Below are 25,346 nucleotides of genomic sequence, written 5' to 3' on the forward strand. Positions count from 1 at the left end.
CACCTCAGGTCACACCTCCCGAGAAACAGACGGAGGGACCAATCGGCATGGTCAGAAGGTATCAGCTCAGGCAATCACCCCTCCCCGGGCCTGGCCTTTACCAGGGGGTACGCGCGTGCCTTACATGTCTACCCAGGGCGGGGACTTACGCGTTACCCCGTCACCGGCTACGCGTGCGAACGCGTGGGTCGGCCTTCAGACACGCACAGGGAGGAAGGAAGAAGAGGAAAAAGAAGAGAGAGGGAGAAAGAGGACAGACTGTCTCAAACGCCGAGGCGGAGACCAGAGAAGGCAAGGAGAAGAAGGCAATGAGAAAGCAAGGAGAAGGAGGCAAGGAGAAGGCAAGGAGAAGAAGGCAATGAGAAGGCAAGGAGAAAAAGGCAATGAGAAGGCAAGGAGAAAAAGGCAATGAGAAGGCAAGGAGGAGTCAAGGGAAAGAGTAAGGAAGACAGTGAAGTGGAGAAGAGCAAAGAAAGGAACCAACAAAAGGAAGGAAGAAACGAGAAGTGAAAAACCAAAAAGACCACGATTATAGGTCGTGAAACCGTCCGTCTCCGGACGCAGGCGCTAACTACCCCCGTGAGGGGGATGGACTCCTTTTAGTCGCCTCTTACGACAGGCAGGAATACCTCGGACCTATTCTAATCCCCGGACCCGCAGGGGGGTGTTCGAGCTCTGATTTCTCTTATTTTATTTTGATGATCATTCCTACATATGTAGGTTGGGCTCAACAAAATATTTTCACATTCGGAAGAGAAAGTTGGTGACTGAAATTTCGTAAATAGATCTCGCCGCGACGAAAAAGTCTTTGCTTTAATGACTTCCATCCCAACTCGCGTATCATATCTGCCACACTCTCTCCCCTATTACGTGATAATACAAAAAGAGCTGCCCTTTTTTGCACCCTTTCAATATCCTCCGTCAATCCCACCTGGTAAGGATCCCACACCGCGCAGCAATATTCTAACAGAGGACGAACGAGTGTAGTGTAAGCTGCCTCTTTAGTGGACTTGTTGCATCTTCTAAGTGTCCTGCCAATGAAACGCAACCTTTGGCTCGCCTTCCCCACAATATTATCTATGTGGTCTTTCCAACTGAAGTTGTTCGTAATTTTAACAATTGACAGTCTTGAGAATTGTACTATTTATCGAGTAATCGAATTCCAACAGATTTCTTTTGGAACTCATGTGGATCACCTCACACTTTTCGTTATTTAGCGTCAACTGCCACCTGCCACACCATACAGCAATCTTTTCTAAATCGCTTTGCAACTGATACTGTTCTTCGGATGACCTTACTAGACGGTAAATTACAGCATCATCTGCGAACAACCTAAGAGAACTGCTCAGATTGTCACCCAGGTCATTTATATAGATCAGGACCAGCAGAGGTCCCAGGACGCTTTCCTGGGGAACACCTTACATCACTTCAGTTTTACTCGATGATTTGCCGTCTATTACTACGAACTGCGACTTTCCTGACAGGGAATCACGAATCCAGTCTCACAACTGAGACGATACCCCATAGGCCCGCAGCTTGATTAGAAGTCGCTTGTGAGGACCGGTGTCAAAAGCTTTCCGGAAATCTAGAAATACGGAATCAACTTGAGATCCCCTGTCGATAGCGGCCATTACTTCGTGCGAATAAAGAGCTAGCTGCGTTGCACAAGAAAGATGTTTTCTGAAACCATGTTGATTACGTATCAATAGATCGTTCCCTTCGAGGTGATTCACAATGTTTGAATACAGTATATGCTCCAAAACCCTACTGCAAACCGACGTCAATGATATAGGTCTGTGGTTCGATGGATTACTCCTACTACCCTTCTTAAACACTGGTGCGACCTGCGCAATTTTCCAATCTGTAGATACAGATCTATCGGTGAGCGAGCGGTTGTATATGATTGCTAAGTAGGGAGCTACGGTATCAGCGTAATATGAAAGGAACCTAATCGGTATACAATCTGGACCTGAAAACTTGCCCGTATCAATCGATTTGAGTTGCTTCGCAACCCCTAAGGTATCTACTTCTCAGAAACTCATGCTAGCAGCTGTTCGTGTTTCAAATTCTGGGATATTCCATTCGTCTTCCCCGGCGAAGGAATTTCAGAAAACTGCGTTCAATAACTCCGCTTTAGCAGCACAGTCGTCGGTAACAGTACCATCGGCACTGCGCAGCGAAGGTATTGACTGCGTCTTGCCGCTTGTGTACTTTACATACGACCAGAATTTCTTCGGATTTTCTACCAAATTTCGAGACAATGTTTCGTTGTGGAACCTATTAAAGGCATCTCGCATTGAAGGCCGTGCCAAATTTCGCGCGTCTGTAAATTTTAGCCAATCTTCGGGATTTCGCGTTCTTCTGAACTTCGCATGCTTTTCCCGTTGCCTCTGCAACAACGTTCGGACCTGTTTTGTGTACCATGGGGGATCAGTTCCATCTCTTACCAATTTATGAGGTGTGAATCTCTCAATTGCTGTTGCTACTATATCTTTGAATTTGAGCCATATCTCGTCTACATTTGCATAGTCAGTTAGGAAGGAATGGAGATTGTCTCTTAGGAAGGCTTCTAGTGACACTTTATCCGCTTTTTTAAATAAAATTATTTTGCGTTTGTTTCTGGTGGGTTTGGAAGAAACGGTATTGAGCCTAGCTACAACGACCTTGTGATCACTAATCCCTGTATCAGTCATGATGCTCTCTATTAGCTCTGGATTGTTTGTGGCTAAGAGGTCAAGTGTGTTTTCGCAACCATTTACAATTCGCGTGGGTTCGTGGACTAACTGCTCGAAATAATTTTCGGAGAAAGCATTTAGGACAATCTCGGAAGATGTTTTCTGCCTACCACCGGTTTTGAACATGTATTTTTGCCAACATATCGAGGGAAGGTTGAAGTCCCCACCAACTATAACCGTATGAGTGGGGTATTTATTTGTTACGAGACTCAAATTTTCTCTGGAGTGTTCAGCAACTATATGATCGGAGTCTGGGGGTCGGTAGAAGGAGCCAATTATTAACTTAGTGCGGCTGTTAAGTATAACCTCCACCCATACCAATTCGCACGGAGTATCTACTTCGACTTCACTACAAGATAAACCACTACTGACAGACACAAACACTCCACCACCAATTCTGCCTAATCTATCTTTCCTGAACACCGTCTGAGACTTCGTAAAAATTTCTGCAGAACTTATTTCAGGCTTTAGTCAGCTTTTTGTACCTATAACGATTTCAGCTTCTGTGCTTTCTGTTAGCGCTTGAAGCTCAGGGACTCTCCCAGCACAACTACAACAATTTACAACTACAATTCCGACTGTTCCTTGATCCAAGCACGTCCTGTATTTGCCATGCACCGTTTGAAATTGCAGCCCACCCCGTACTTTCCCGAGGCCTTCTAACCTAAAAAACCGTCCTGTTCACGCCACACAGCCTCCGCTACCCGTGTAGCCGCCAGCTGAGTGTAGTGAACTCCTGACCTATTCAGCGGAACCCGAAACCCCACCACCCTATGGCGCAAGTCAAGGAATCTGCAGCCAACACGGTCGCAAAACCGTCTGAGCCTCTGATTCAGACCCTCCACCCGGCTCTGCACCAAAGGTCCGCAGTCGGTTCTGTCAACGATGCTGCAGATGGTGAGCTCTGCCTTCATCTCGTAAGCAAGACCGGCAGCCATCACCAAATCAGATAGCCGCTGGAATCCAGAGAGAATTTCCTCAGATCCAAAGCGACACACGTCATTAGTGCCGACATGTGCCACCACCTGCAGCTGGCTGCACCCTGTGCTCTTCATGGCATCCGGAAGGACCCTTTCCACATCAGGAATGACTCCACCCGGAATGCACACGGAGTGCACACTGAATTTCTTCCCCTCCTTATCCGCCCTTTCCACATCTGATGTCATCAGTCCCCTAGAACTTAGAACTACTTAAACCTAACTAACCTAAGGACATCACACAAATCCATGCCCGAGGCAGGATTCGAACCTGCGACCGTAGCTGCAGCGTGATTCCGGGCTGAAGCGCCTAGAACCGCTCGGCCACAACGGCCGGCTCCAAGCTAACAGCTTAGACAGTTGTTTGTAGTTTTCAGGGTGGTCAAATGCAATACATAGGCTGCTGTGTAGTTGAACATTCGTTGTATTGACCACAGAGTTTGACAGGAAGTTCTGATCACAGATTAAATGATGCACAGCCAAAGATATACGGTGATGAACGATATTTGCTCTTAAGCGTTATGATGGAAGGACACCGACCTCAAAAAAAAATGGCTCTGAGCACTATGGGACTCAACTGCTGAGGTCATTAGTCCCCTAGAACTTAGAACTAGTTAAACCTAACTAACCTAAGGGCATCACAAACATCCATGCCCGAGGCAGGATTCGAACCTGCGACCGTAGCGGTCTCGCGGTTCCAGACTGCAGCGCCTTTAACCGCACGGCCACTTCGGCCGGCCACCGACCTCAGCACAACTACAGTCTACATTTTTGTGTAATCACAAAGGGTGTGACAGCTAGAGCACAACACACAGAAAGTTTTATGCACGTGGCTGTATCCAAGGCGCCTAGCCACATGAGTACCGCACACCATCCGAATTTCAGAGAAGCATTAAAAGTGGGCATATCACCTTGACTTGTGACCAACGTAAGGCAGTTTCCTTTCAGGAAAGAGATCTATTTTACGGGGAACAGTAACAGCAAATGTGTTTTGATCTTCCGAGATACCAGAATCCGTTACCATATATATCTACCATCAGTGAAAGGTGTGAATTCGGAAGAGACTGTCTGTGTGGGGTGTGTTTAGGTGGATACACAGAACTCTATGCACACAAAAGCAATAAAATCTCAACATCAAGAAGGAGTTATGCGACACAAGCGTAAATTGGTAGGCGTGTTTCCACATCTGGCCGGAAAGAAGCCGTTATCAACACCTCACTGTGTTTGAGCAAGGTCGTGTAATAGGTCTACGAGAAGTTAGATGTGTCGTCTGCGATACTGCAGAAAAATTTGGCAGTTATGTACCCATTATATATTATTGCTGGCAGCAGTCTTCACGAAAATGTAAGGCAGCAAGAAGACCGGGCTCCGGACGACCACGTGGCGCTACCGACGCAGAAGACCATCGTGTTCGGCGTATGGCTCTGGCGCATCGTAGAGCAGCAGTTGGCACCACAGTGAAGCAACGAACTGTTAAAAATCGATTACTTCCAGGACAGCTCCGAGCCAGGCGCCCTTTAGCGTTCATTCCTCTGACCCCGACCCACCACCATTTGCGAATTCAGTGGTGTCAAGCGAGAGCTCATTGGATGTTTGAGTTTCCTGATGAAAGTTGGTACTGCCTCAGTGCCAGTGATGGTTGTGTGTGGTTAGAAGGAGACCAGCAACCAACCTGTCTGCGTGTTAGACACACTGAACCTACACCTGGAGTTACGGTCAGGGGTGAGATTTCGTATGACAGTAGGAGCACTCTTGTGGTTATCTCAAGCAGCCTGACGGCAAATTTGTATGTACGTTTACTGATTCGACCTGTTGCGCTGCCATTCACGAAGGGAATTCCGATAGGTGTTTTCCAAATGATAATGCTTGTCGAAATACCTCTGTTGTAACTCAAGAGGCTCTACAGAGTATCGACATATGGCCTTGATCTGCTGGATCACCAGATTGTCTCCAGTAGAGGACATACGGGACATCATCAGAGTTCTGCACATTAAAATCCATTCAACAGGATGCACCTTTCCTGTAGTGGTAACACCGGCCACGTCTGTTTCAAAACAAAATAGCTGCCTTACCGTACCCTGGCTTGTTTTCAGACTTAGCCAGTGCATGGTAAGACTACTACTATGGTTTGAAGCAGATGTGGCCGATGTTATCACTACAAGAAAGGAGCATTCTGGAGAATGGACGTTAGTGTGGATAAGTGAAACGGCTGACCCATTGCCCAAAAAGCAATGTGTGCGGCCCAGAAATTGTGGTTAGTATTCGAAGCCAAATTCCTGTACCCCTCAAAACAAGAGCTAAATTACTAGTTATATAAGACACATTTACTACTTGGAAACACCATTAATAATATGGCTGTTTTCTACCATCTTATCTACTCGAAAGTCACACAAAAACTGCTGTACAAAGAATGGAAATAGCTCATAGAAGAAAGATTAGTTAACTCAAGAAACTCCAGTGACAACACAATACCTCTAAACACAACCAATGAACACACACACACAAATTCTACCGAAGATTAGTAAACCTTACAGATACACAAATAAACAGGAAAGAATCTATTGGAGAAAGGGTTAAAACACAATGTAAGTTCAGAAATAGCTGAAGAGTACATAGGGAATCTAATTATAGAAGCAGAAAGTGTGTTGACAAGGGAACATAGGAGAGAAACAGCAGTGGTAACTTTGTATTAACTAGAGAACTAGTGAAAGAAGAAATCTATAATATCATAGCCAACACGAAAACATAACAGCACAAAACAACACAAACACAGAATCTGTAACACTCAGAAAACTTAGGAAAATACTTCAAAATGAATCATTTGGAAAGTAGACAATGGGAAAACAGTAGTACGTATAGACAAACAACAATACATTGAAAAAACACAAAAATTCATCTCACAAAATAACGTTACAAAATTTAAATCAAACCTACCAAACAGATTCCAGGTAAAAGTAAAAAACATTCTGGAAAATATAGATACCATACTGAATAACACGAATGAAGGAAATCTGACATAAATTAATCTCACAGTTCCTGTCCTCAGAAGCCAACTAAACATTCAAAAACTAAACCTCCCTGCGAAGCAGATACTGGATTTTAGAAAATCTCCCACTTACAAGCTTTCAGGTTACACCTTAAAATTAATGTCTGAGAATTTTGAAGTACAAGGAAACAGAAATATTAAAAACGTCACACAGCTAATACAAAAATAAAAGATATAAAATCCCAAGCACAGCAATACTCCTGTCATCTAATGAAGAAAACATGTATTCCAACATACCAGTACCAGAAACAGTAGGAATTATACATAAAAAACCTGTAAACACATAGTCAACAGATTAATCAAATACTCATATTAATATAGCTCATAACAGAACAAAATTACTTCCAATTCAATAATAAATTTTATTTACAAGGAGATGGATTACCAGTTGGTTCCCCAGTTTCAGAAGCCTTAGCAAATATTTTTACGAACCTCATTAAACAGATCATTTTCAAAAAAATAGTAGCGAAGAAATAGAATATATTATATTGGTTCACGTGTATGTATGACATCCTCAGCTTAATAGATGAACCACAAACCACCAAAATAGGAAAATTACATATTAACAGCAACAAAATACACAAAAATATAAAATTCGTAATTGAAAGAGAACAGAATATCCAAATTAATTTTCTGGATATAACAATCAAAGAACAAAACAATAAACATACGTTTGAAATTTACCGCAAACTCGCAATGACTGACATTATCATTCCCCAGTCATCAAACCACCCACACTTACAAAAGCAAGCAGTACTTCGATACATGCTCCAAAAATAACATGACATAATAATTCAAATAACCAAAATCAATTGTTACAAATGTACACAACATAATTAAAATACAATAAAAGCACATAACACAAAACCACAGACAACAATACAACATGACCAAAGACAATCACAAACACTCAATACAATAACAATTACACAGAATAATCAGGAAGATATAAGATAAAATGTAAGATGGTACACAATGACATAGAAACACCAACTCACACATAAAAACACCAACATTTTCAAACGACAAGGCGTAAACGTAGCATTCAAACAGATAGTTCTATTCGGAAATACGTCGAATAACTGACGAAAGTGATAGATGAATACCAGAGAACATGTATACATCAATTACAGTGTAACATTTGTGACGGCAGATACAAAGGACAAATACGTAGCATATTTGATGTCAGATACAGAGAACATATGAGAGTCTGGAAGGATGGGACAGACCACTCCTCAGTTGTAGAACACCTAAAATAACACAATCAAGAACCAGCCTCTAGAGAAGAAGACATAAAAGTAATTAGAATCAACAATTTATAAAAACCTCCTGACCATGTAAGAAAATTACACACACACACACACACACACACACACACACACACACACACACACACAGAGAGAGAGAGAGAGAGAGAGAGAGAGAGAGAAAAGAAATGAAATGAATAGACGTTAGTTCTCAGAATATATTTCGTTAGGTTGGCAACATGTATGTAAACAAACCAAACGGGATGAGACATAAAATAAGCACACAGTAGTTATGACCTTAAATCTCAGTTTTTGGTAAAATATCTACATCTAGTGACAGAAGGCTAATAGTGCTCCACAGTAATCAGGGCAAACAATATGAAAATTGTGAAGAAAAAAGTTCGTAACGTGAGAACCTGCTTATGTGAAGTTACAGTGCGACCTCCAGCGTCTGACCAGATGAGAAGAAACGCAGATGGCAACTAAAAACGCGAAAAACTGTAAGTAATCACTTATTACGTAAACAAATGAGACATGAATAATAATCCATAAATATCGCATGTCAATACAAAACTGTATCATTCTAGATTCCCCGGAAGAAACGCGTCTGGAATAAATAAAATACATTGTAGCAAGAAAAGCAGGTTTTTGTTTACAAAACGAAGAGTGTCAGGTGTTGTTGATTTTAAAGTAAGACGTGGAATTTATATCCAAATACTTTTATTATGTTTTTATTTTATGACTAATTGGTGCTATTTAAGTAAGTATGTATGAAAAGTTGACGGCATGCAGCCAGATAATGGGAGCTTGACTCCCGAAACGCATGGCTGTGGATTATATTTCCCACATTCGTGTGTTGTATGCTAAATAATGTTGATCATTATCTTTACAACCGCTCCTCTAATCTTCAAGATGGATAATGCCAGAGTGTTGAAGTTTACACAAGTTATAATATAGCAACTCAATAATATTGTGTTTTACTTCGTTACATCCTCATCTCTAAGAGGAATGTAGGGACAAAGAAACTCGTTTTATTTATTGACTGTGGAAGTGACAAGAAAAAATACAAGTACTGAAGTCAGCACTTTACGGTCTGTCTCTTCAAAAGAGGTGAAAGTCGTGTAAGAAATGAAGCGATGATTGAATTGTAAATTTTCTATTGCTTACCTATTCTTATCAGAACAGTGAAAGATTCTGTGCAGCAATAAAACTTAGTCTCGATTACCCGTCTGGATAGTAACAGTAACATTCTTCGTGGCTTCCAAAGATTTTGCAGACTAGCGATCGGGTATCTAAAACAGGGTTATTATAGTAATTAAAATACGTGAATTTTCTAATTACAGTTACTTACGAAACGACCATGCAACATCACGCTATGAAACCTATAATGATGTACGTACTTGATCCCATCAGTCCGAATTTCAGATAACACTGAAGATATAAAAGTTCATAACAATAATTAGTCCATTATAGGAACTTGACTGTTAATCTCCATACAAAGAGCTAACTTCCATCTCACTATCAGTTCACTTTGGAGCGTATGTGCCGAGTTCATTATCCACAAATTATTCGGCCAAGTACAGACTGTGCCTTTGACATGTTCTTTCGTATGCAGTCTGTTCATGATTCAAAAGAATGTATTTCACCGAGTGTGTCATTTTCCCATCATCCTTGTAATATCCACTTCAGGCTCAATTTTTTCCCGGCTTTTGGAAAATGCAGCTCGCTTTGGCTAAGCATTTGTTTTTACATATTCTCAAAGCTCCCTGCATTTTCTCATGAATCAGAATACAATTTATTTTTTTATCCAGAAAATTACGTCCTACTTTACTTCTTTAATTAATTGAATAATCCTACTGATCAATCACACACCACCTAGTTCTTTCACGAATAGTGGAACTCGGGGCAGAACGGGATAGCGGGGCACAATGGGGAGTTGCTCTTTTCTAGACTGGACAGTGTCGCAACCTGTTGTACGGGCATGTAACTATTTCTCCGAATGGAAGGGAAGTGAGGGCAGCCATTCTCATTTAGTTTGAAGTGCGAGATCTAAGTGAATTGTTGTCACGTTACCGCTTGCGTTGCTCTAACGTTTGGTGAATTTCAACGCCAGATAAGCTGTTAATTGTTAATTGTATACCCTAAAATGACACATTCCCTTAAAGTGCATGGCATTTGTTATACTTTAGTTATTTAATGCGTTTAAATACGTCAGTTATTACACTCCATAAAAGTTGTTGACCTCAAAAGTGCTCTTGGGGCGGAACGGGACGGGGCAGAATGGGATAGTGTCCCGTTCTGCCCCGTCATATTTTGATGCAAGTAGAAAGCAAACCCATCCTGGATGTTCATGGATGCCAGACTCTCCCAACCAGCTATGTTCGCCGAACAACTCAGCTTTCCAGATATCGCCCGAGGCTGTCATTCCAATCCCAATAATCTGTCAAAATTCTCGGCAGACTACAAGACGAAAAGGAAAAACCGTCGTATTAACAGATTCTCCTTATAAGAAGGAATTGCGGAATGCTGTCGCACGTAAAGTAGGCCTACAGAAAGGAGGAGGGTGCACAAATATAAACAGTGTCAGGACAGAGACGTCAGGTGCAATGCAACTTAAGGCAAAAATATCAAACTGTACACCCAAAAAAACCAAAACAGAGGACATCAAAGACCTTAAGAAAAATAAAAGGAAGAAGATGATGGAGAAGAGAGAATCAGAGAGACAGGATGCTGAGTGTCTCTGCTGTGGGGACTTCTACTCCGTTTCTAATGAGGGCTGGGTCGCATGCCAGAGTGGGCACACAATTCATGTGCTGACACAGACAGTGAAGATGAAGAGGAAATACTGATTTGTGACTATTGTCGAAAGGGCTAGTAGTTAGTGGTTTGGTGGTTATTAAACACTGTATATTTTTCATAATGACATTAAAATATTTTCTTATTTTGAAGAACGACTTTTTAATTGTTTAAATTACACATTCCTTAGTCTGAATTGCCTGTTATACAACATTTTGTCATAGTTAAATACGATATTCGTAATTCAAATTCAACGTTTATGCAATAATTTAACAAGAAATACGCTTATCCCATTCTGCCCCTTGGGTGGGGCGGAACGGGAATATGGAAGACTTTCTTTTAAAAATTGTAAAAAATGCAAAATATATTGTTTTAAGTGATTTTAAAATAAGGTACTTTAGGTTACACTACAAGGTGTTTTTTTATCACCTTAAGAAGTGTTTCCTTGTGCTCCCTTATTTTATAGAAATTGTTAAACATTAAGTATCCCGTTACGCCCCGAGTTCCCCTACTTTCATTTTTTCTTAATAGTTCTGCTTTCCACCAACCGGTCCATTTCTGCATAATCTTATACAGTCCTCCCACGAAATGTCATTAACATGCCATACTGATGGCAACTTTGCTCTCTAGACAAATCGATAAATGGTTTGATGTGACGAGGGGTGTGTTGATGCTTTACGTACCGACGATGGAGTTACCATTAGAGACGAAGTACAACCATTATGGCTTCCCTTAATAATATACGGCAGACGGGTCCAGCTACAATCTTGCCATCTGGAACTCTTCGCAGCTACAAACCCAGATTTCAAGCAAAATTTTCAATTTTCTTAATTTGCATCTATCCAATCATACTGTTGCAGATGACCGGCTGCCCATTTCTCATGAATGAATGCTGTACAACCAAATACAAATAGCTGTTATGGGAAAAAGCAAAACAATAATTACATTAATAATAACAAATGTATAATTCTATTTTGCAAACCATAATATATGTTGTTGCTCAGTTTTTTTATTTAATTCTTAAGACTTAAAATAAAGCCAAGAGCCAGTGATGGAGGCACAAAAAAACAAACATGTTTTGGTAGAAATGGAAAGAAACGTATTTCACAGAAATGGATGAATATTCCCTGATCATTACATATCATAAATTCGTAGCTGAAAACTGTTTGCACAAGAGTAGGAGGGAGGATTGGAGAGCAGCGTCCCGACAAGATTTTTAGAGACAGAGGGCGAAGTCGAACTTTGGAAGCGATGAGGACGGAAATCTACATCTCGGTATTTGCTTCACCTTATGATTTACGCATGCCTCGGAAAAACCGAAGCTGTATGGGCAGAGTGAGATTTGATCCATCATCCACTAGTATGAGAGTCCAGTGGGCTAAGTATTCGGAATGCTCGACTTCTCACAATTTTTTTTTGTTTTTTGTTTTTGTTTTACATACAGAACATTATTAAGGAGATGGGGGCTAGATAAATTGAAACAACCAGAAGCTGTTGAGAATGCCACAGTGGCATTAGGCAGTGGAAAGAAATACAATAGAAGCTGTATCGGTGGCTTTGAGAGATGAAATACACAAGGAGGGAGAGAGTCACATAATTAAAATGACAAGACGTAATAGAAATCCTTGGAGATCATAGAATCAAAGGAGATGTTGAATGTAATTGATAACAGGAGAAAATATAAAAATGTGGTAAATGAAGCAGGTGAACAGTATAACAGACGTCAAAAAAATGAGACAGACAAAATGCAAAATTGCTAAGCACGAATTGTTCGAGGACAAGCAAGGCTATAGAAGCATATATAACTAGAGGGAAGGTAGATACCACCTGTAGAATTATTAGGCAGACCTTTGGAGGTTCAGGTAAATGCCGTGATGGTTCCTTTGAAAGGGCACGGTCGATTTCCTTCCCCATCCTTCCCTAATCCGTTGGGACCTCGCTGTTTGGTCCCTTCCCCCAATTCAACCAACCAACCAGCCTTTGGAGAAAAGGGAAGGAGCTGTATGAATATCAAGAGATCAGATGGAAAAATCAGTACTTAGGGAAGAAGGGAAAACTGAAAGGTGGAGGCAGGAAGGAGTATATAGAAGGGCTATATTGAGGAAATGAACTTCAAGGTAATATTATAGAAAGCGAAGAGGATATGGAGATACTGCGAGAAGAATTTCATGTCACATGCAATACCCTCAGCTATTCCACCTGGTGTGCTAGATATGTGAGACAGGCGAAATACCTCAGAAATCAAGAATTCTATTCGTGAAAAACTTTTGAGAAAATTTTGAGAACAGGCATTTGCAGCTGACTGTAGAACGGTTCTACTGACGCCAACGTACATTTCGCCTAGGGACCGCGAAGACAAGTTAAGAGAAATTAGGACTCGTACGGAGACACACATACAATCGTTTTTATCCTGCACCATTTGCAAGTAGAACAGGACGGCACAAGGTACCATGCGCCCTGAAAATACGATGGTTTGCGAAGTATGTGTATAGCTGTAGCTGATAGATGCCGGGGAAGATCAGTTTGGGTTCCGGAGAAATGTAGGAACATCCGAGGCAATACTGACCCTAAGGTTTATCCTAGAAGATAGATTGAAGAAAGGCAAATTTACGTTTACAAAATTTGCACATTTAGAGAATGGTTTTGACAGTGTCGACTAGAATACGCTTGTTGAAATTCTGGAGGTAGCAGAGATGAAGTATTCGGAGCGGAGGGTTATCTTTACAAGTTCAACGGAAACCAGACTGCAGTTACAAGAGTCTGAGGAGATGGATAGATAGCAGTGTTGTAGCCCATCCCCAATGTTATTCAATCTGTACTTTCAGCAAACACTGAAAGAACCAAAGAGGAATATGGTGAGGGGATGAAATTTCAGAGAGAAGAAATAGAAACTTTGAAGTTTGCGATGATACTGTAATTATCTCAGAACAGTAAAGGACTTAGAAGAGCAGCTGTTTGGAATAGATGTCTTGAAGAGAGGTTGTAAGACAAACAACAGAAGAAAAACAAGGCTAGTGGAATGTAATCAAATTTAGTCAGGTGATGCTGGAGGAATTATATTAGGAATTGAGATAAGGTAACAAATGAGATTTACTATATGGACAGCAAAATAATTGATGATGATCGAGGTAGAGAAGATATAAAATGCAGACGGACTATAGTACTAAAAGCATTTCTGAAGCAGAATTTGTGTAGGCATGTACGGAAGTGAAACGTGGGCCATAAGCAGGTCAGACAAGAAGAGAACAGAACCTTTTGAAATTGGCGCTACAGAAGAAGGTTGCAGATTATATGCATATATCAAGCAACTAATGACGTGGTACTGAATCTGAATGAGGGAAAAAAATAAATGTATACCACAACTTGAGTAAAAATGGGATAGCTTGATAGGACATATCCTTAGACATGAAGGTAATTTGGTAATGAAGGGAAGAGAGATAGATAGAAGTGTAAAATTGTAGAGGGAGACCAAGTGATGAATACAGTAAATGGGTTAAAATGGATTTAGGTAGCCGTAGTTATTCGGAGAATAATCGAAACCAGTGGACAAATCAAACACATTCATACCCCGCAAGCCAACTGATGGTGTGTGGTGAAGCGTTCTTCTGGTATCACTAACTGATACCCCATCCCCTCTTCCACTCGAGAATGGATATTGGGAAAAATGATTGTCGGTAAGCCTGTGTACTAGCTTTAATTTCTCGAATTTTCTTGTCGTTGTCATTTTGCGAGATGCATGGTGGAGCAAGTTATACGTTGTCCGACTCTTCCCGGAAAAGCACTCGAAATTTCAATAATAAACCTCTTCGTGATGCATAACGCCTCTCTCGTAGCGCCTGCCACTGGAGTTGAACATCATTGTAACGCTCTCGCGCCAACCAAACTATCCCATGATGAAACTCGCCACTATTCGTTGGATCTTCTCTACCTCTTCTATCAGTCCTATCTGGTAAGGGTCCCAGATTGATGAAAAATACTCAAGAATGGGTCCAACAAGCGCCTTGTAAGCCATTTCTTTCGGGGATGAGTTACATTTCCTTAAGGTTCAAAATGGCTCTGCGCACTATGGGACTTAACATCTGAGGTCATGAGTCCCCCAGAACTTAGAACTACTTAAACCTAACTAACCTAATGACATCACACACATCCATGCCCGAGGCTGGATTCGAATCTGCTACCGCAGCGGTCGTGCGGTTCCAGACTGAAGCGCCTAGAACCGCTCGGCCACACCGGCCGGCCCTTAAGGTTCACCCTATGAATTTCGTCTGTCATCTGCTTTTCCTACCATTCGTTTCATGTGGCCACTCCAGTTAAGGTCACTCTGGATAGTTATTCCGAGATATTTTACGGTAGATACTATTTCCAGCAATTTCTCATCAACAGTGTAGTTGTACATCAGTAGCTTTCTTTTCCTATCTATGAGCAATATGTTACATTTACTGATGATCAAGGTCAACTGCCATTCATCAATCCTCTGCAGGTCACTCTGCAAATCGATACTGTCCTCTAGCGTTGTACTGCTTTTTGTGTTTCGGGTATTTACAGAACTAAAATAGTAAATAATGTAGGAGGGTAAAATGTGTTGCCATAAGCATTTCAGGGGCAAAGAATTCCTGCAGCTATTGGCATTCGAACCCATTACTGGTTGATCAATGTATGACAATTATTTAGAAGGGCACCGTAAATGAAAGGAGACTATGTTGTGTAACTAATTATTGCTTATGAAACATGAATCGTTAATACCATAGATCTAGCCGTCAACTTATTGTGGAACAATGCAAACACAGAATGATCCGTCCCACGGCTGCCCCACGCTTAATGTCTATTCACGTAGAAGCAGGCACTCAAATAGTGCTTGACAGTGCATTATCCAAAGCTTTATTTTGGTTGTGGTACGTTTTGGCTGTGTCAGACTATCGCACCATCGTAAGATTAAAACAAAATTAAAAATCAGCTATAGTTGACATTGGACATGGTATGAGAGACCCCACGAATAGTCGTGCACTGACTCCACCGACACATCAAAAAAGCATGATGTGGAAAACTATATAAACACAAAATGGCGTATATTCTTACGATGGACATCCGACGTACACAGCATTTGAAGAAATTGGCGTTTCTCCAAAGATACTCCCGTTAGCGAGGAGATGTGCCACAGTTTGTCACATTGTGACTTAATTTGAAAGACGAGAAGCATATTCTAGAATGAGAGTGACTTATCTATCAGTTGCATAAGCCTCGCAGAAGGTCTGTTGCTTACCAGTTGATTAAGTTCCTTCAGCAACGAAACTTGAACGAACTCTTTCATCTGCTCCACGAAGCTCTCCGTCATGGCGCGGACATGTTCAAAGTTATCGATCAAGAAACGTTTCTCTTCATTTATCTTCTGCAGTATAACCTCTTTTGATATCTTATTTTTTGCCGGTTCTCCTTCTTCAGATTCAGTTTCCACATCCTGAAAGGAAACACGAGGCAAATATTTAATTACGCAGAAACTCATTACATAAAGTACAGTCCCCTCCAGTCCACAAAGGCAAACATTTGCATTGATTCATGTCGTATGGCTGCTTCCGAAACTCATATATCTGTCTAACTTAATTTAACTGCAAACATGGCACAGACTACATGAAGCAACATAAAGAAAGGAAAATAGAACTAAACGTACTTTACGTGCAAATAACTTCAAAATTTGCTTTGCACTTAAGAGCACTATTTAAATCCACTGCAATTGTCTTTGAACATTCAACAAATCCCGCGAAATCTCAGGATGCGTTATGTACTTTAAATCGTAGGTTAAAAAACCAGGAAAGTGTAGTGATCCATCATTCAGATCTACATATGACCTGTAGGTGTGACGCGAATAGTTTTTCTCCCAAGCACACACGTCCAATATTCCTATTCCTCATAAATTATTTTTTCTATTTAAGAAACAAGTGGCACAGTCGATGACTCCGCTCATTAGGATAACATGCTGTACTAATACGTGTATATGTCTGTCACCAACTCCATAACAGGTAAACCTTGACCCTAAAAAAGAAAGATTCGTCCTACTGACTTCTCTGCTGATGTGTCGATGGGTGCGTCGGTAAAAGATGTGTATTATTTTTGTTATCTGGCTACATACACTTAAAAACATCGAAATATTTGACAGCATTGCTGTTACGAAATCCTAAACCGCAAAATTGAAACATACATAACGTAGCTATTATTCCAAAACGATTTGTAACATCATTTTATCATCAGTGATTGAATATGTTTATCATACAGCTCTTGCGGTTTCGTTTCGTGCTACAGGTGTTATTCAACAAAAAATTCCTGTGCGATGTCTCTTCTGCATGATCTGTAACTGAATTGTAATAACGAAATGTATTCCCAAACTGCAAATATTGTTATACACCAGCTGTACAAATGACTAGCGACGATGGATATCTGTGTTGGAGATGGAGTGAGAGCCGGATCTCCCGCTTAATGCGATGCGAGCGGTCACCTAAAACACTTTGGCTATCCGTGCACGCTTCACAGAGCGACCCATATTTCACGTCTGAAGGACGTTACTTTAGACTATACAGACATTGAACAATACAGACATTATGTAAGTCTGCAGGCTTTCGTGGCCGTTGTCACTGAAGTTAAAATCTTCTGTGTTATTAGGCCGCGCCATGTTTCTTCTAAAATGAACGACGTTTCAACCCCTGTGCTGGGATCTTCCTCAGGATCTTCTTGTGTCCACTACTGCTGTTCTAGTAGTAGTGGATACCAGAAGATTCTGAGGAAGATCCCAGCAGAGGGGTCGAAAGGTCGATCATTTTAGAAGAAACATGACGTGGCCTAATAACCCAGAAGATTTTAACTTCAATACAGACATTATCAACCTGTATTTCAGACTGCGGCAAGGCAAAACGATGAGAGTAACAATGTTTCTCCCTGTGCGGGAATCACCAGAATACGTGCCAGTATCGTACATAGACGCAGCGGCAAACGGAACTTTGCGTCAGTCCCGGAAGCGAGCATGGATAGCCAAAGTGGTTAAGTTGGACAACTCGCGTTAAAGGGAGAATCCGGGCTCTAGTTCCGCTCTGGTACAGTTTTTCATCTGTCGCTAATCATTTGTACAGCTGGTGTAGAATCGTTTTAGCAATTTGCGATTAAATTTCTTTAATTTAATATGACTGTAGACCATGTGTTCCTTCAGACATATATGCATGAATGGCTGAAGGACGTTGCATTACACTATACAGACACTGAACAATTCAGAGATTGCTAACCCCAATTTGAACAGTTTGCGAAAAATGGTAGAATTCCAAAGACAGCTATCAAGAAAATACATGCATACATCTCAAGGAAAATCCCGACTGTTTCGAATACGAGTCATCTCCCTACACCATACTTTTTCTGCAATATTTTCACCAGAGGAAAAATGTTCCTGTCGGAGCACAAAAAATGCTTAATGCACCTATTTTAAAAGGCCGACTGAAAAATGGGGTATCAGCGGCCTCATTCTACCGCCCTTCGCACCTTTAAAATTTTTCCCTAAAATATTGGTATTTAGCGCTTTTTATGCTGAGAGAGAAGAAGGCAGTGGCAGTGGGAAAGAGAAGGAAAAGTAATAAACACTGGAAGATAGTAGGCAGTGGTTGTGGCATAGGAAGAGCGAAGGAGACAATGGCAGTGGAACATAGTTCACCGTGACAGAGCAGTGCTGGGAAAAGAGGGAAGGAAGCAGTGCTAATGGAAGAGGAATAACGAGAATGAGAAAGTAGAGTAGGATGAGAGCTAGCGATAATGAGAGATGGAGTCTACGACAATGAGAACGAGGAAGAGAGGTAGTGACACTGACAAGAGTCAGAAGCAGTGGGAAGGAATGAATGAGATAGAAGCAGTTAAGAGAGACCAAGAGGGAGATAGCGACAGAGTGTAGTAGTAGGACAGAACGAAGGAGGCTAGCTGTGAGACAGGAGATACTCCCACCATCTCCCCAAACTGTTAATTCGCTCACATCGACTAGCCCATCGCTGCACTCTTAAATCACTCAGACCCATCCACTCCCATCTGCCCATTCTCACTCACTAATTCAGCGCAACTTTTAACTGTCACTATCTCCTGTCTTACTGCCACAGTAGGACATCCAGCAACCATGTCAACTAACCAGCTTGCGTAAGGGCCAGCGGTGGACCAACGCGTTACTGACTTGCTCAATTTGTGAAGCTCTTTCTCCTGAATAAATCATCCAATTTTTCGAAAATAGTTATCGTTTGTTTGCCTGCATATATAAATCACGTCTACCAAATTCCGTCCCATCCACTCGGATAAATCCTTCGTTTTTTAGTGTATTTTTCTCACTAAATGACCGTGCCGGACGGTGTCAAATGCCTTCCTGAAGTCAGTACTGGAAAACATTTTCCCTAGAAGCCGCGATTTTCTAAGTACTAAAGAAAAACATAAGAAATTAACCTTTAAATGCCCCCCTCCCACTAGTCGGTATTTTTAGTATGTTATTTATAACACTCCATTCCACCGAAACTTCCCGGCAGATTAAAACTGTGTACCGGACCGAAACTCGAACTCGGGACCTTTGCCTTTCACGGGCGAGTGCTCTACCATCTGAGCTACCCAAGCACGACTCATACCCCGCCCTCACAGCCTTACTTCCGCCAGTACCTCGTCTCCTACTTTCCAAACTTCACAGAAGCTCTCCTGAGAACCTTGCAGAACTAGCACTCCTGGAAGAAAGGATATTGCGGAGACATGGCTTAGCCACAGCCTGGGGGATGTTTCCAGAATGAGATTTTCACTCTGCAGTGGAGTGTGCGCTGATATGAAACTTCCTGGCAGATTAAAACTGTGGTAGAGCACTTGCCCGTGAAAGGCAAAGGTTTCTAGTTCGAGTCTCGGTCCGGCACACTGTTTTAATATGCCAGAAAGTTTCAATCTTACAGGAAGTTTCATATCAGGACACACTTCACTGCAGAGTGAAAATCTCATTTGGACTCTCTCCCACCAATGTACAAAAATTTCCCACTGCACGAGATTTTCCCCTATTTGGTCTTTTTTGGTCTTCGCTGGCTGGGCTATCAAGTAAATTTTCAAGTTTGTTCGCTATCGGCATCGTAAGAATATATCGTAAAAATTCAGACAGTTGCTGTGCGTCGCCGTCTTCGAATCCACGGCTCGGTTTTGGTACCCAAAAACCATGTAGTTCGGGTTTTGTCAAGAACCGCCCATGAACTAAATGGTGCCTCGATAAGCCCGTTAAGGCACACTATAGATCACATCTAATGCAAAATTTGCCTAAGCTGAAGGTAGTATGTAATATTCAAAAGTTAACCATGTACTGTAGGATAGTTACAGTAAGATGATCTTTCCGTTGGGTATACAAAATGTCCCTAACCACAAGGGCTATCCAAAACACTTGAGCTTCCCTTTCTGTCACCAATAGAACACGAGATATGATCCCCAGAAAAATCCCCTTCTTATGTGTGGCGTTTTGGAACATACTTGCTTGTGCATGTTGTAGCATGCCTGATGATTTTCTCAGCAAGTCATGCCCGTGCACTGGCGGAAAATTGCCGTTTATGATAATTTTTCAAGTACCAGTACAGAAAGTCGTTTGTCCACAAATATGGGTATCATTCTGTGCTCACAAACAATCATGATGAAGTAATATGCGAATGTACCGTCTACAGATTTTCTACCGGATGACACCTGGATATAATGATGGTATATATGATGGTACAGCAACATTCGAAAAACTGTTATCAGATTGGTATCTGTTTCACGCTTTGATCGTGTTATACTGTTGCCGGTGTTATGATCAATAACTTTCAAACTATGCTTTTCTACATGTGGCAGGGTAGTCTGTACCTGTACTTTGAAATTGATAATGCTAATGTAAAAGCGGATACATCTGTACGAATCTATAAGAAATCGGTCTGCATATTGCCATGTGTGTTGCTTATCGGGCCGGCCGCGGTGGTCTCGCGGTTCTAGGCGCGCAGTCCGGAACCGTGCGACTGCTACGGTCGCAGGTTCGAATCCTGCCTCGGGCATGGATGTGTGTGATGTCCTTAGGTTAGTTAGGTTTAAGTAATTCTAAGTTCTAGGGGACTGATGACCACAGCAGTTGAGTCCCATAGTGCTCAGAGCCATTTGAACCCATTTGTTGCTTATCTCTTTATAGGTACTGTAGTACCCTAGATATCCACGATCTACTCACCCAGCTCACACAAAAAATCGACACTCGTAGACTTATTATTTCTGCAGTATCAGTACAGAATCAACATTTCATGTGCAATTTTGTAAATCTGCGCACGTTACATAAAATCGATAACACACATGTAGTAACTTATCAATATTTTATTACTAACATTACGCCTCACCTACATAAAAGTGGACGTTGTAGCTACTTCACCAAACATAGTAAATGCAAATGACACGGTTGCAGACGATATCCTCCAGGGTTCGGCATCCTAAATCGGAAAGGATTTCTTTGGTGTAAGTGACGATGAGTGAGCGTGGAGTGTTCCCTTTGTCCATAATTATAGAAGAAACGTGTGTGAAACCCGGCACCGGCCGGCCGGTGTGGCCGTGCGGTTCTAGGCGCTTCAGTCTGGAACCGTGTGACCGCTTCGGTCGCAGGTTCGAATCCTGCCTCGGACATTGATGTGTGTGATGTCCTTAGGTTAGTTAGGTTTAAGCAGTTCTAAGTTCTAGGGGACTGATGACCACTGATGTTAACTCCCATAGTGCTCAGAGCCATTTGAACCACTTTTTTGAAACCCGGCACCAGCACATAGCTTACTACCTTCGAAGGAAGGAAGATTAGCGTTAAATGTCCCATCGACGACGAATTATCACAGATGAAGCACAAGCTCAGATTGAGTGAGGAGATCGGCCGTGTGCGTCTCAGATGTGCTTTCAGTGATTTAGGGAAACCATGAAAAATATAATTGTGGGCGGCTGAACGAGATTTTGAACCGCCATCCACCCGAATACGAGTTCAGTGCGCTAAATAATGCGTTACGTTGTTTCGTCAGTAGTAATGCCACTGAGGAGACCAACGCGCATCAAGATGAACGGATCACCTACAAAATACCACAGGACCTCACTCCACAAGCGCTACAGAGTAGTTTAGAACTTAATGCAGGACGCATCTGGAAAGTCTGATCATGAACGCTATGACACCATCTGTATTTAACTCATAGATCAAATATTGATCCTGAAAAATACTTCTGATATGAAGATTTGAACCAGTTACTACCCAGTCGAGCGCCGTCACAAGTGTGTCTTAGCGGCCTCAGTTACGTAAAGGAGTATCAACAATGAGCTACCGTCGTTCTCAAAGTGTACTTGTCAAGCACCCTCCCTAACAGTTTCTGGCTGTATCAGCTAGTGTTTACATATTATGAATTCGTACCTGTAATGCACCATGCCTACCGTGACACACATCATGAAGTTTCAGCCTCTGTTACTGATGGCTAGTGCAGTTGTACTCTCAAATAGCTCCCTGTAGCTGAACTGCCGCACTCATGTGTGCGCCGCACAGCCGAAGCAAACAGGGAACAGCTGTGGAAACATTTCCTTATATCGAGAGCCTCCACATGCGACGTACTGTCATTCTGTCCAAGTTTTCACGAGATCTCTGACGTAAATCTACAGTTTACACGACAAACGGATTAAGTATCCTATGACGAACTAAAACACTCATAATGATTTGCAAAAAAATTGCTAAATATAGCTTTAGAGGTACCATGAATTTAGGGAACATTCAGTGCAGTGCTCACAGATAAAGTTCCTTAAAGTTTTCACTGTTACTGCAGCATTTGTTTTCCTCCGTTTTGCGCCTACCTTGCTACTTTCGATCAACATTCTAGGAGGTCGTACGATAAAGCATGTGCCTAGCGAGTCTAAGACAACGGTATATCCACTGATGCTTTCCTCTAATATTTCTAGAAGGGCGACGTGTTTGAACTGAAGGTTATCTTATTGACAACTGGATTAAATAAAGTATGGACTACATTATGTAGGGCAGTATGTTGGTGTCTCTCGCTTAACATAAATCCGAAATGCAGAGAATTTCTTCAGTATTTACCAGCGTTGGAGGTCTGTTTCGAAGCTTTTTGAGAGTCCCCTCCCCCCCAGTTCCCCCTCCCACTGGATGCCCGAATGGTCAATTTTAAACAGCCAAAAGTAATCACTATGATTTAGAACTTCAACAGTGCTACAGGCAAGGTCAACTGTAAGAGGACTGTGTAGTTATTGCTTCTGCAACTTGTGCTGCAGTAACTATACTTGAAGAGCCACTAGGAAGGAATAAATATGTCGACCCTCCGATATTAACAATTAAGATTTATTCATAAGTATTGCACTGAATATGTACATCTACGTACATATTCAACAACCAACTGGGACTGCCTACATTCCTTTGGATGAGCCTTAATCTCTATGATTCTTAAGGTTCCTACTTGAGCTATAAAATTGTAGAGGTAGAATTTCCGTAGTCTACTCTACACACAACCGAGTTTCTCGAGTGAAACTTAGTGTTTCTTCCAAGGATTTACCTTTAAATTCCGTGAGCATCTCTGTTAGACTTTCGAGTGGGTTACAACGGCCAACTGAACTCGTTCAATTTAGGACTACTAAGCCACTTCATAACTTCTAACGTCTTTTATGTGATGTTCTTAACACATCCATCAAACGTTTCGCCAGGAAACTTACAACAAATAATCTAAATCTTCCATTCACCTTCGTAACATTGATTTTTGGATTCCCCTCATTTCATATCGCTTGTTAGTATTTCTCCCAAAAATTTATACGATTGATGCTCTTCGGAGGTTCGCCGCTAATCTTGTCACCGGACCGGGTACTATAGGTTTCTCTCTCTTTATTACGAGAATTATCTTCCTCTTGTTATTGTAAGGCATTTTCACTAAACATTTCTTTAAAAATTGATTGAGACCACTCGGGAATAATTTACTTTGGAGACTCGCAGATGTGTTTTAAAAACTCCAGATAAGTATTACTATTATCAGTATCACATCCTCACTTAACTGTGATCACATAAATGAATATTTTGTACGTTATTACAACTGAAGAAAGCTTTTTCATTCGTACGTAGCTCATATACGTCTCCAAAAACTTACTGGCCGTAGAATGTGTACTATCTATTTATTGTACCGATTAGAACGTAGTCGAATAAAACAGTCATCGTGGCTATCATCTCGTAACCAAAAACTTGTAGATCATTATCTCACTACAGTTTAAATAGACATAGAGATGATAGATTTTAAGTTGTGGTAAAAATGAAGTATAATGCGAACATAAGGGCTTTTTTGTGTTATATTATTTCTTTATATGGGCGAAACACACAAAAAATATAAGGTTCTACGCGTCCAATGTGTAGATCGTGAGGTCCCAGCGGAGGTTCGAGTCCTCCCTCAGGCATGGGTGTGTGTGTTTGTCCTTAGGATAATTTAGGTTAAGTAGTGTGTAAGCTTAGGGACTGATGACCTTAGCATTTAAGTCCCATAAGATTTCACACAGATGTTTTGGATTTTTTAGATCGTGATATATCATGCTGACAAATTACCGTGAGCTCCAAATAACAGCACATGTATATAGTTGTGACTAATCACTGATGAGATAATTATGGTTAAGGAAAAAATCGTTCCTTTTAAGCAGTAGCATGAGCAACAGCAACAACACGCTGATCCATCACGCAAGTAGTTATTTTTGTCTGCTCAGTACCAGCAAAATTTTAGTTACCATTTCACCTTTGCGTTGAATATTCGATACAATCTGAAAATAGGTACTTGCTGTAACTGTAGCTTAGAATGCTGAGGAAAATCACGCTTAACCTCATACCCTGCAAGATATGTTTCCTGCTACTGTCGTGACGCTCCATAGATACAGCGGAAAGGTCGAATGGAATGTTGACATATTATTCGAGAGAACTTACCTGCGAAGTAACGAGCAGCGCAGAGATGAGGACGAGAGCGAACACCTTTACAAACATGCCGTGTACACTACGCCGATTGAAGGTGCCCGTAAAGAGAAGCGTGAGCAGATAAGACGCCGGCTCTGCTCCAGAAGACCACGTAACATGTGCTGATAGGACAACGCTGGCACGGCGGGAGTGCTACTAATCGCTTGCCATCAAGTCCCGCTATCTGCCGCCAGCTGTATGTCGTGGCTCCGGCGCACAGCGACACGTCACCCGTGCTCTATTCAAGATACCGCAAGGCTCCCTGCTAACAGTGGCTGAAGCGAGGTCAGTGTTGTGTCAACCCCCGCGGAGGTAGCTCTTTCGAATCCTGGTGTTGCAAGAATTTTTTACCGTCAGAAATTAGCTTCCGAGAAAAGGCGAAACGATTGCATAGTAATTTTCATCTTCAGCCTGAGCGCCAATGCTCTGTGTTAAATACAAAATGTCGTTGCAATGTTTCAAAGGGGCAAGGGCATTTTATTACCCGGAAAGCGGAGCCAGAATGGCTGCACCGTCGTGTTAACGCCTCAGAGTCAGAAGAAAATTTTTTATCAAATTTTTAAG

At 41.6% G+C, this 25,346-nt stretch overlaps 1 protein-coding gene across 1 annotated transcript in view; it reads right to left on the reverse strand.

Moving 5' to 3' along the window:
- The window catches only part of LOC126249567 (uncharacterized), a 58,577-nt gene extending 33,633 nt beyond the window's left edge, over positions 1-24,944 (reverse strand). Inside the window, exons 1-2 of the mRNA XM_049951230.1 lie at positions 24,756-24,944; positions 16,062-16,256 (exon numbers count right to left, since the gene is read on the reverse strand). Of these exons, the coding sequence (XP_049807187.1) occupies positions 16,062-16,256; positions 24,756-24,812 (252 nt within the window). The 5' untranslated portion in view covers positions 24,813-24,944. The remainder of the gene's footprint in view (positions 1-16,061; positions 16,257-24,755) is intronic.
- Positions 24,945-25,346: the final 402 nt, after the last annotated feature.

Source organism: Schistocerca nitens, chromosome 3, assembly GCF_023898315.1.
Source record: "Schistocerca nitens isolate TAMUIC-IGC-003100 chromosome 3, iqSchNite1.1, whole genome shotgun sequence".
In the NCBI taxonomy this organism is placed as follows: domain Eukaryota; kingdom Metazoa; phylum Arthropoda; class Insecta; order Orthoptera; family Acrididae; genus Schistocerca; species Schistocerca nitens.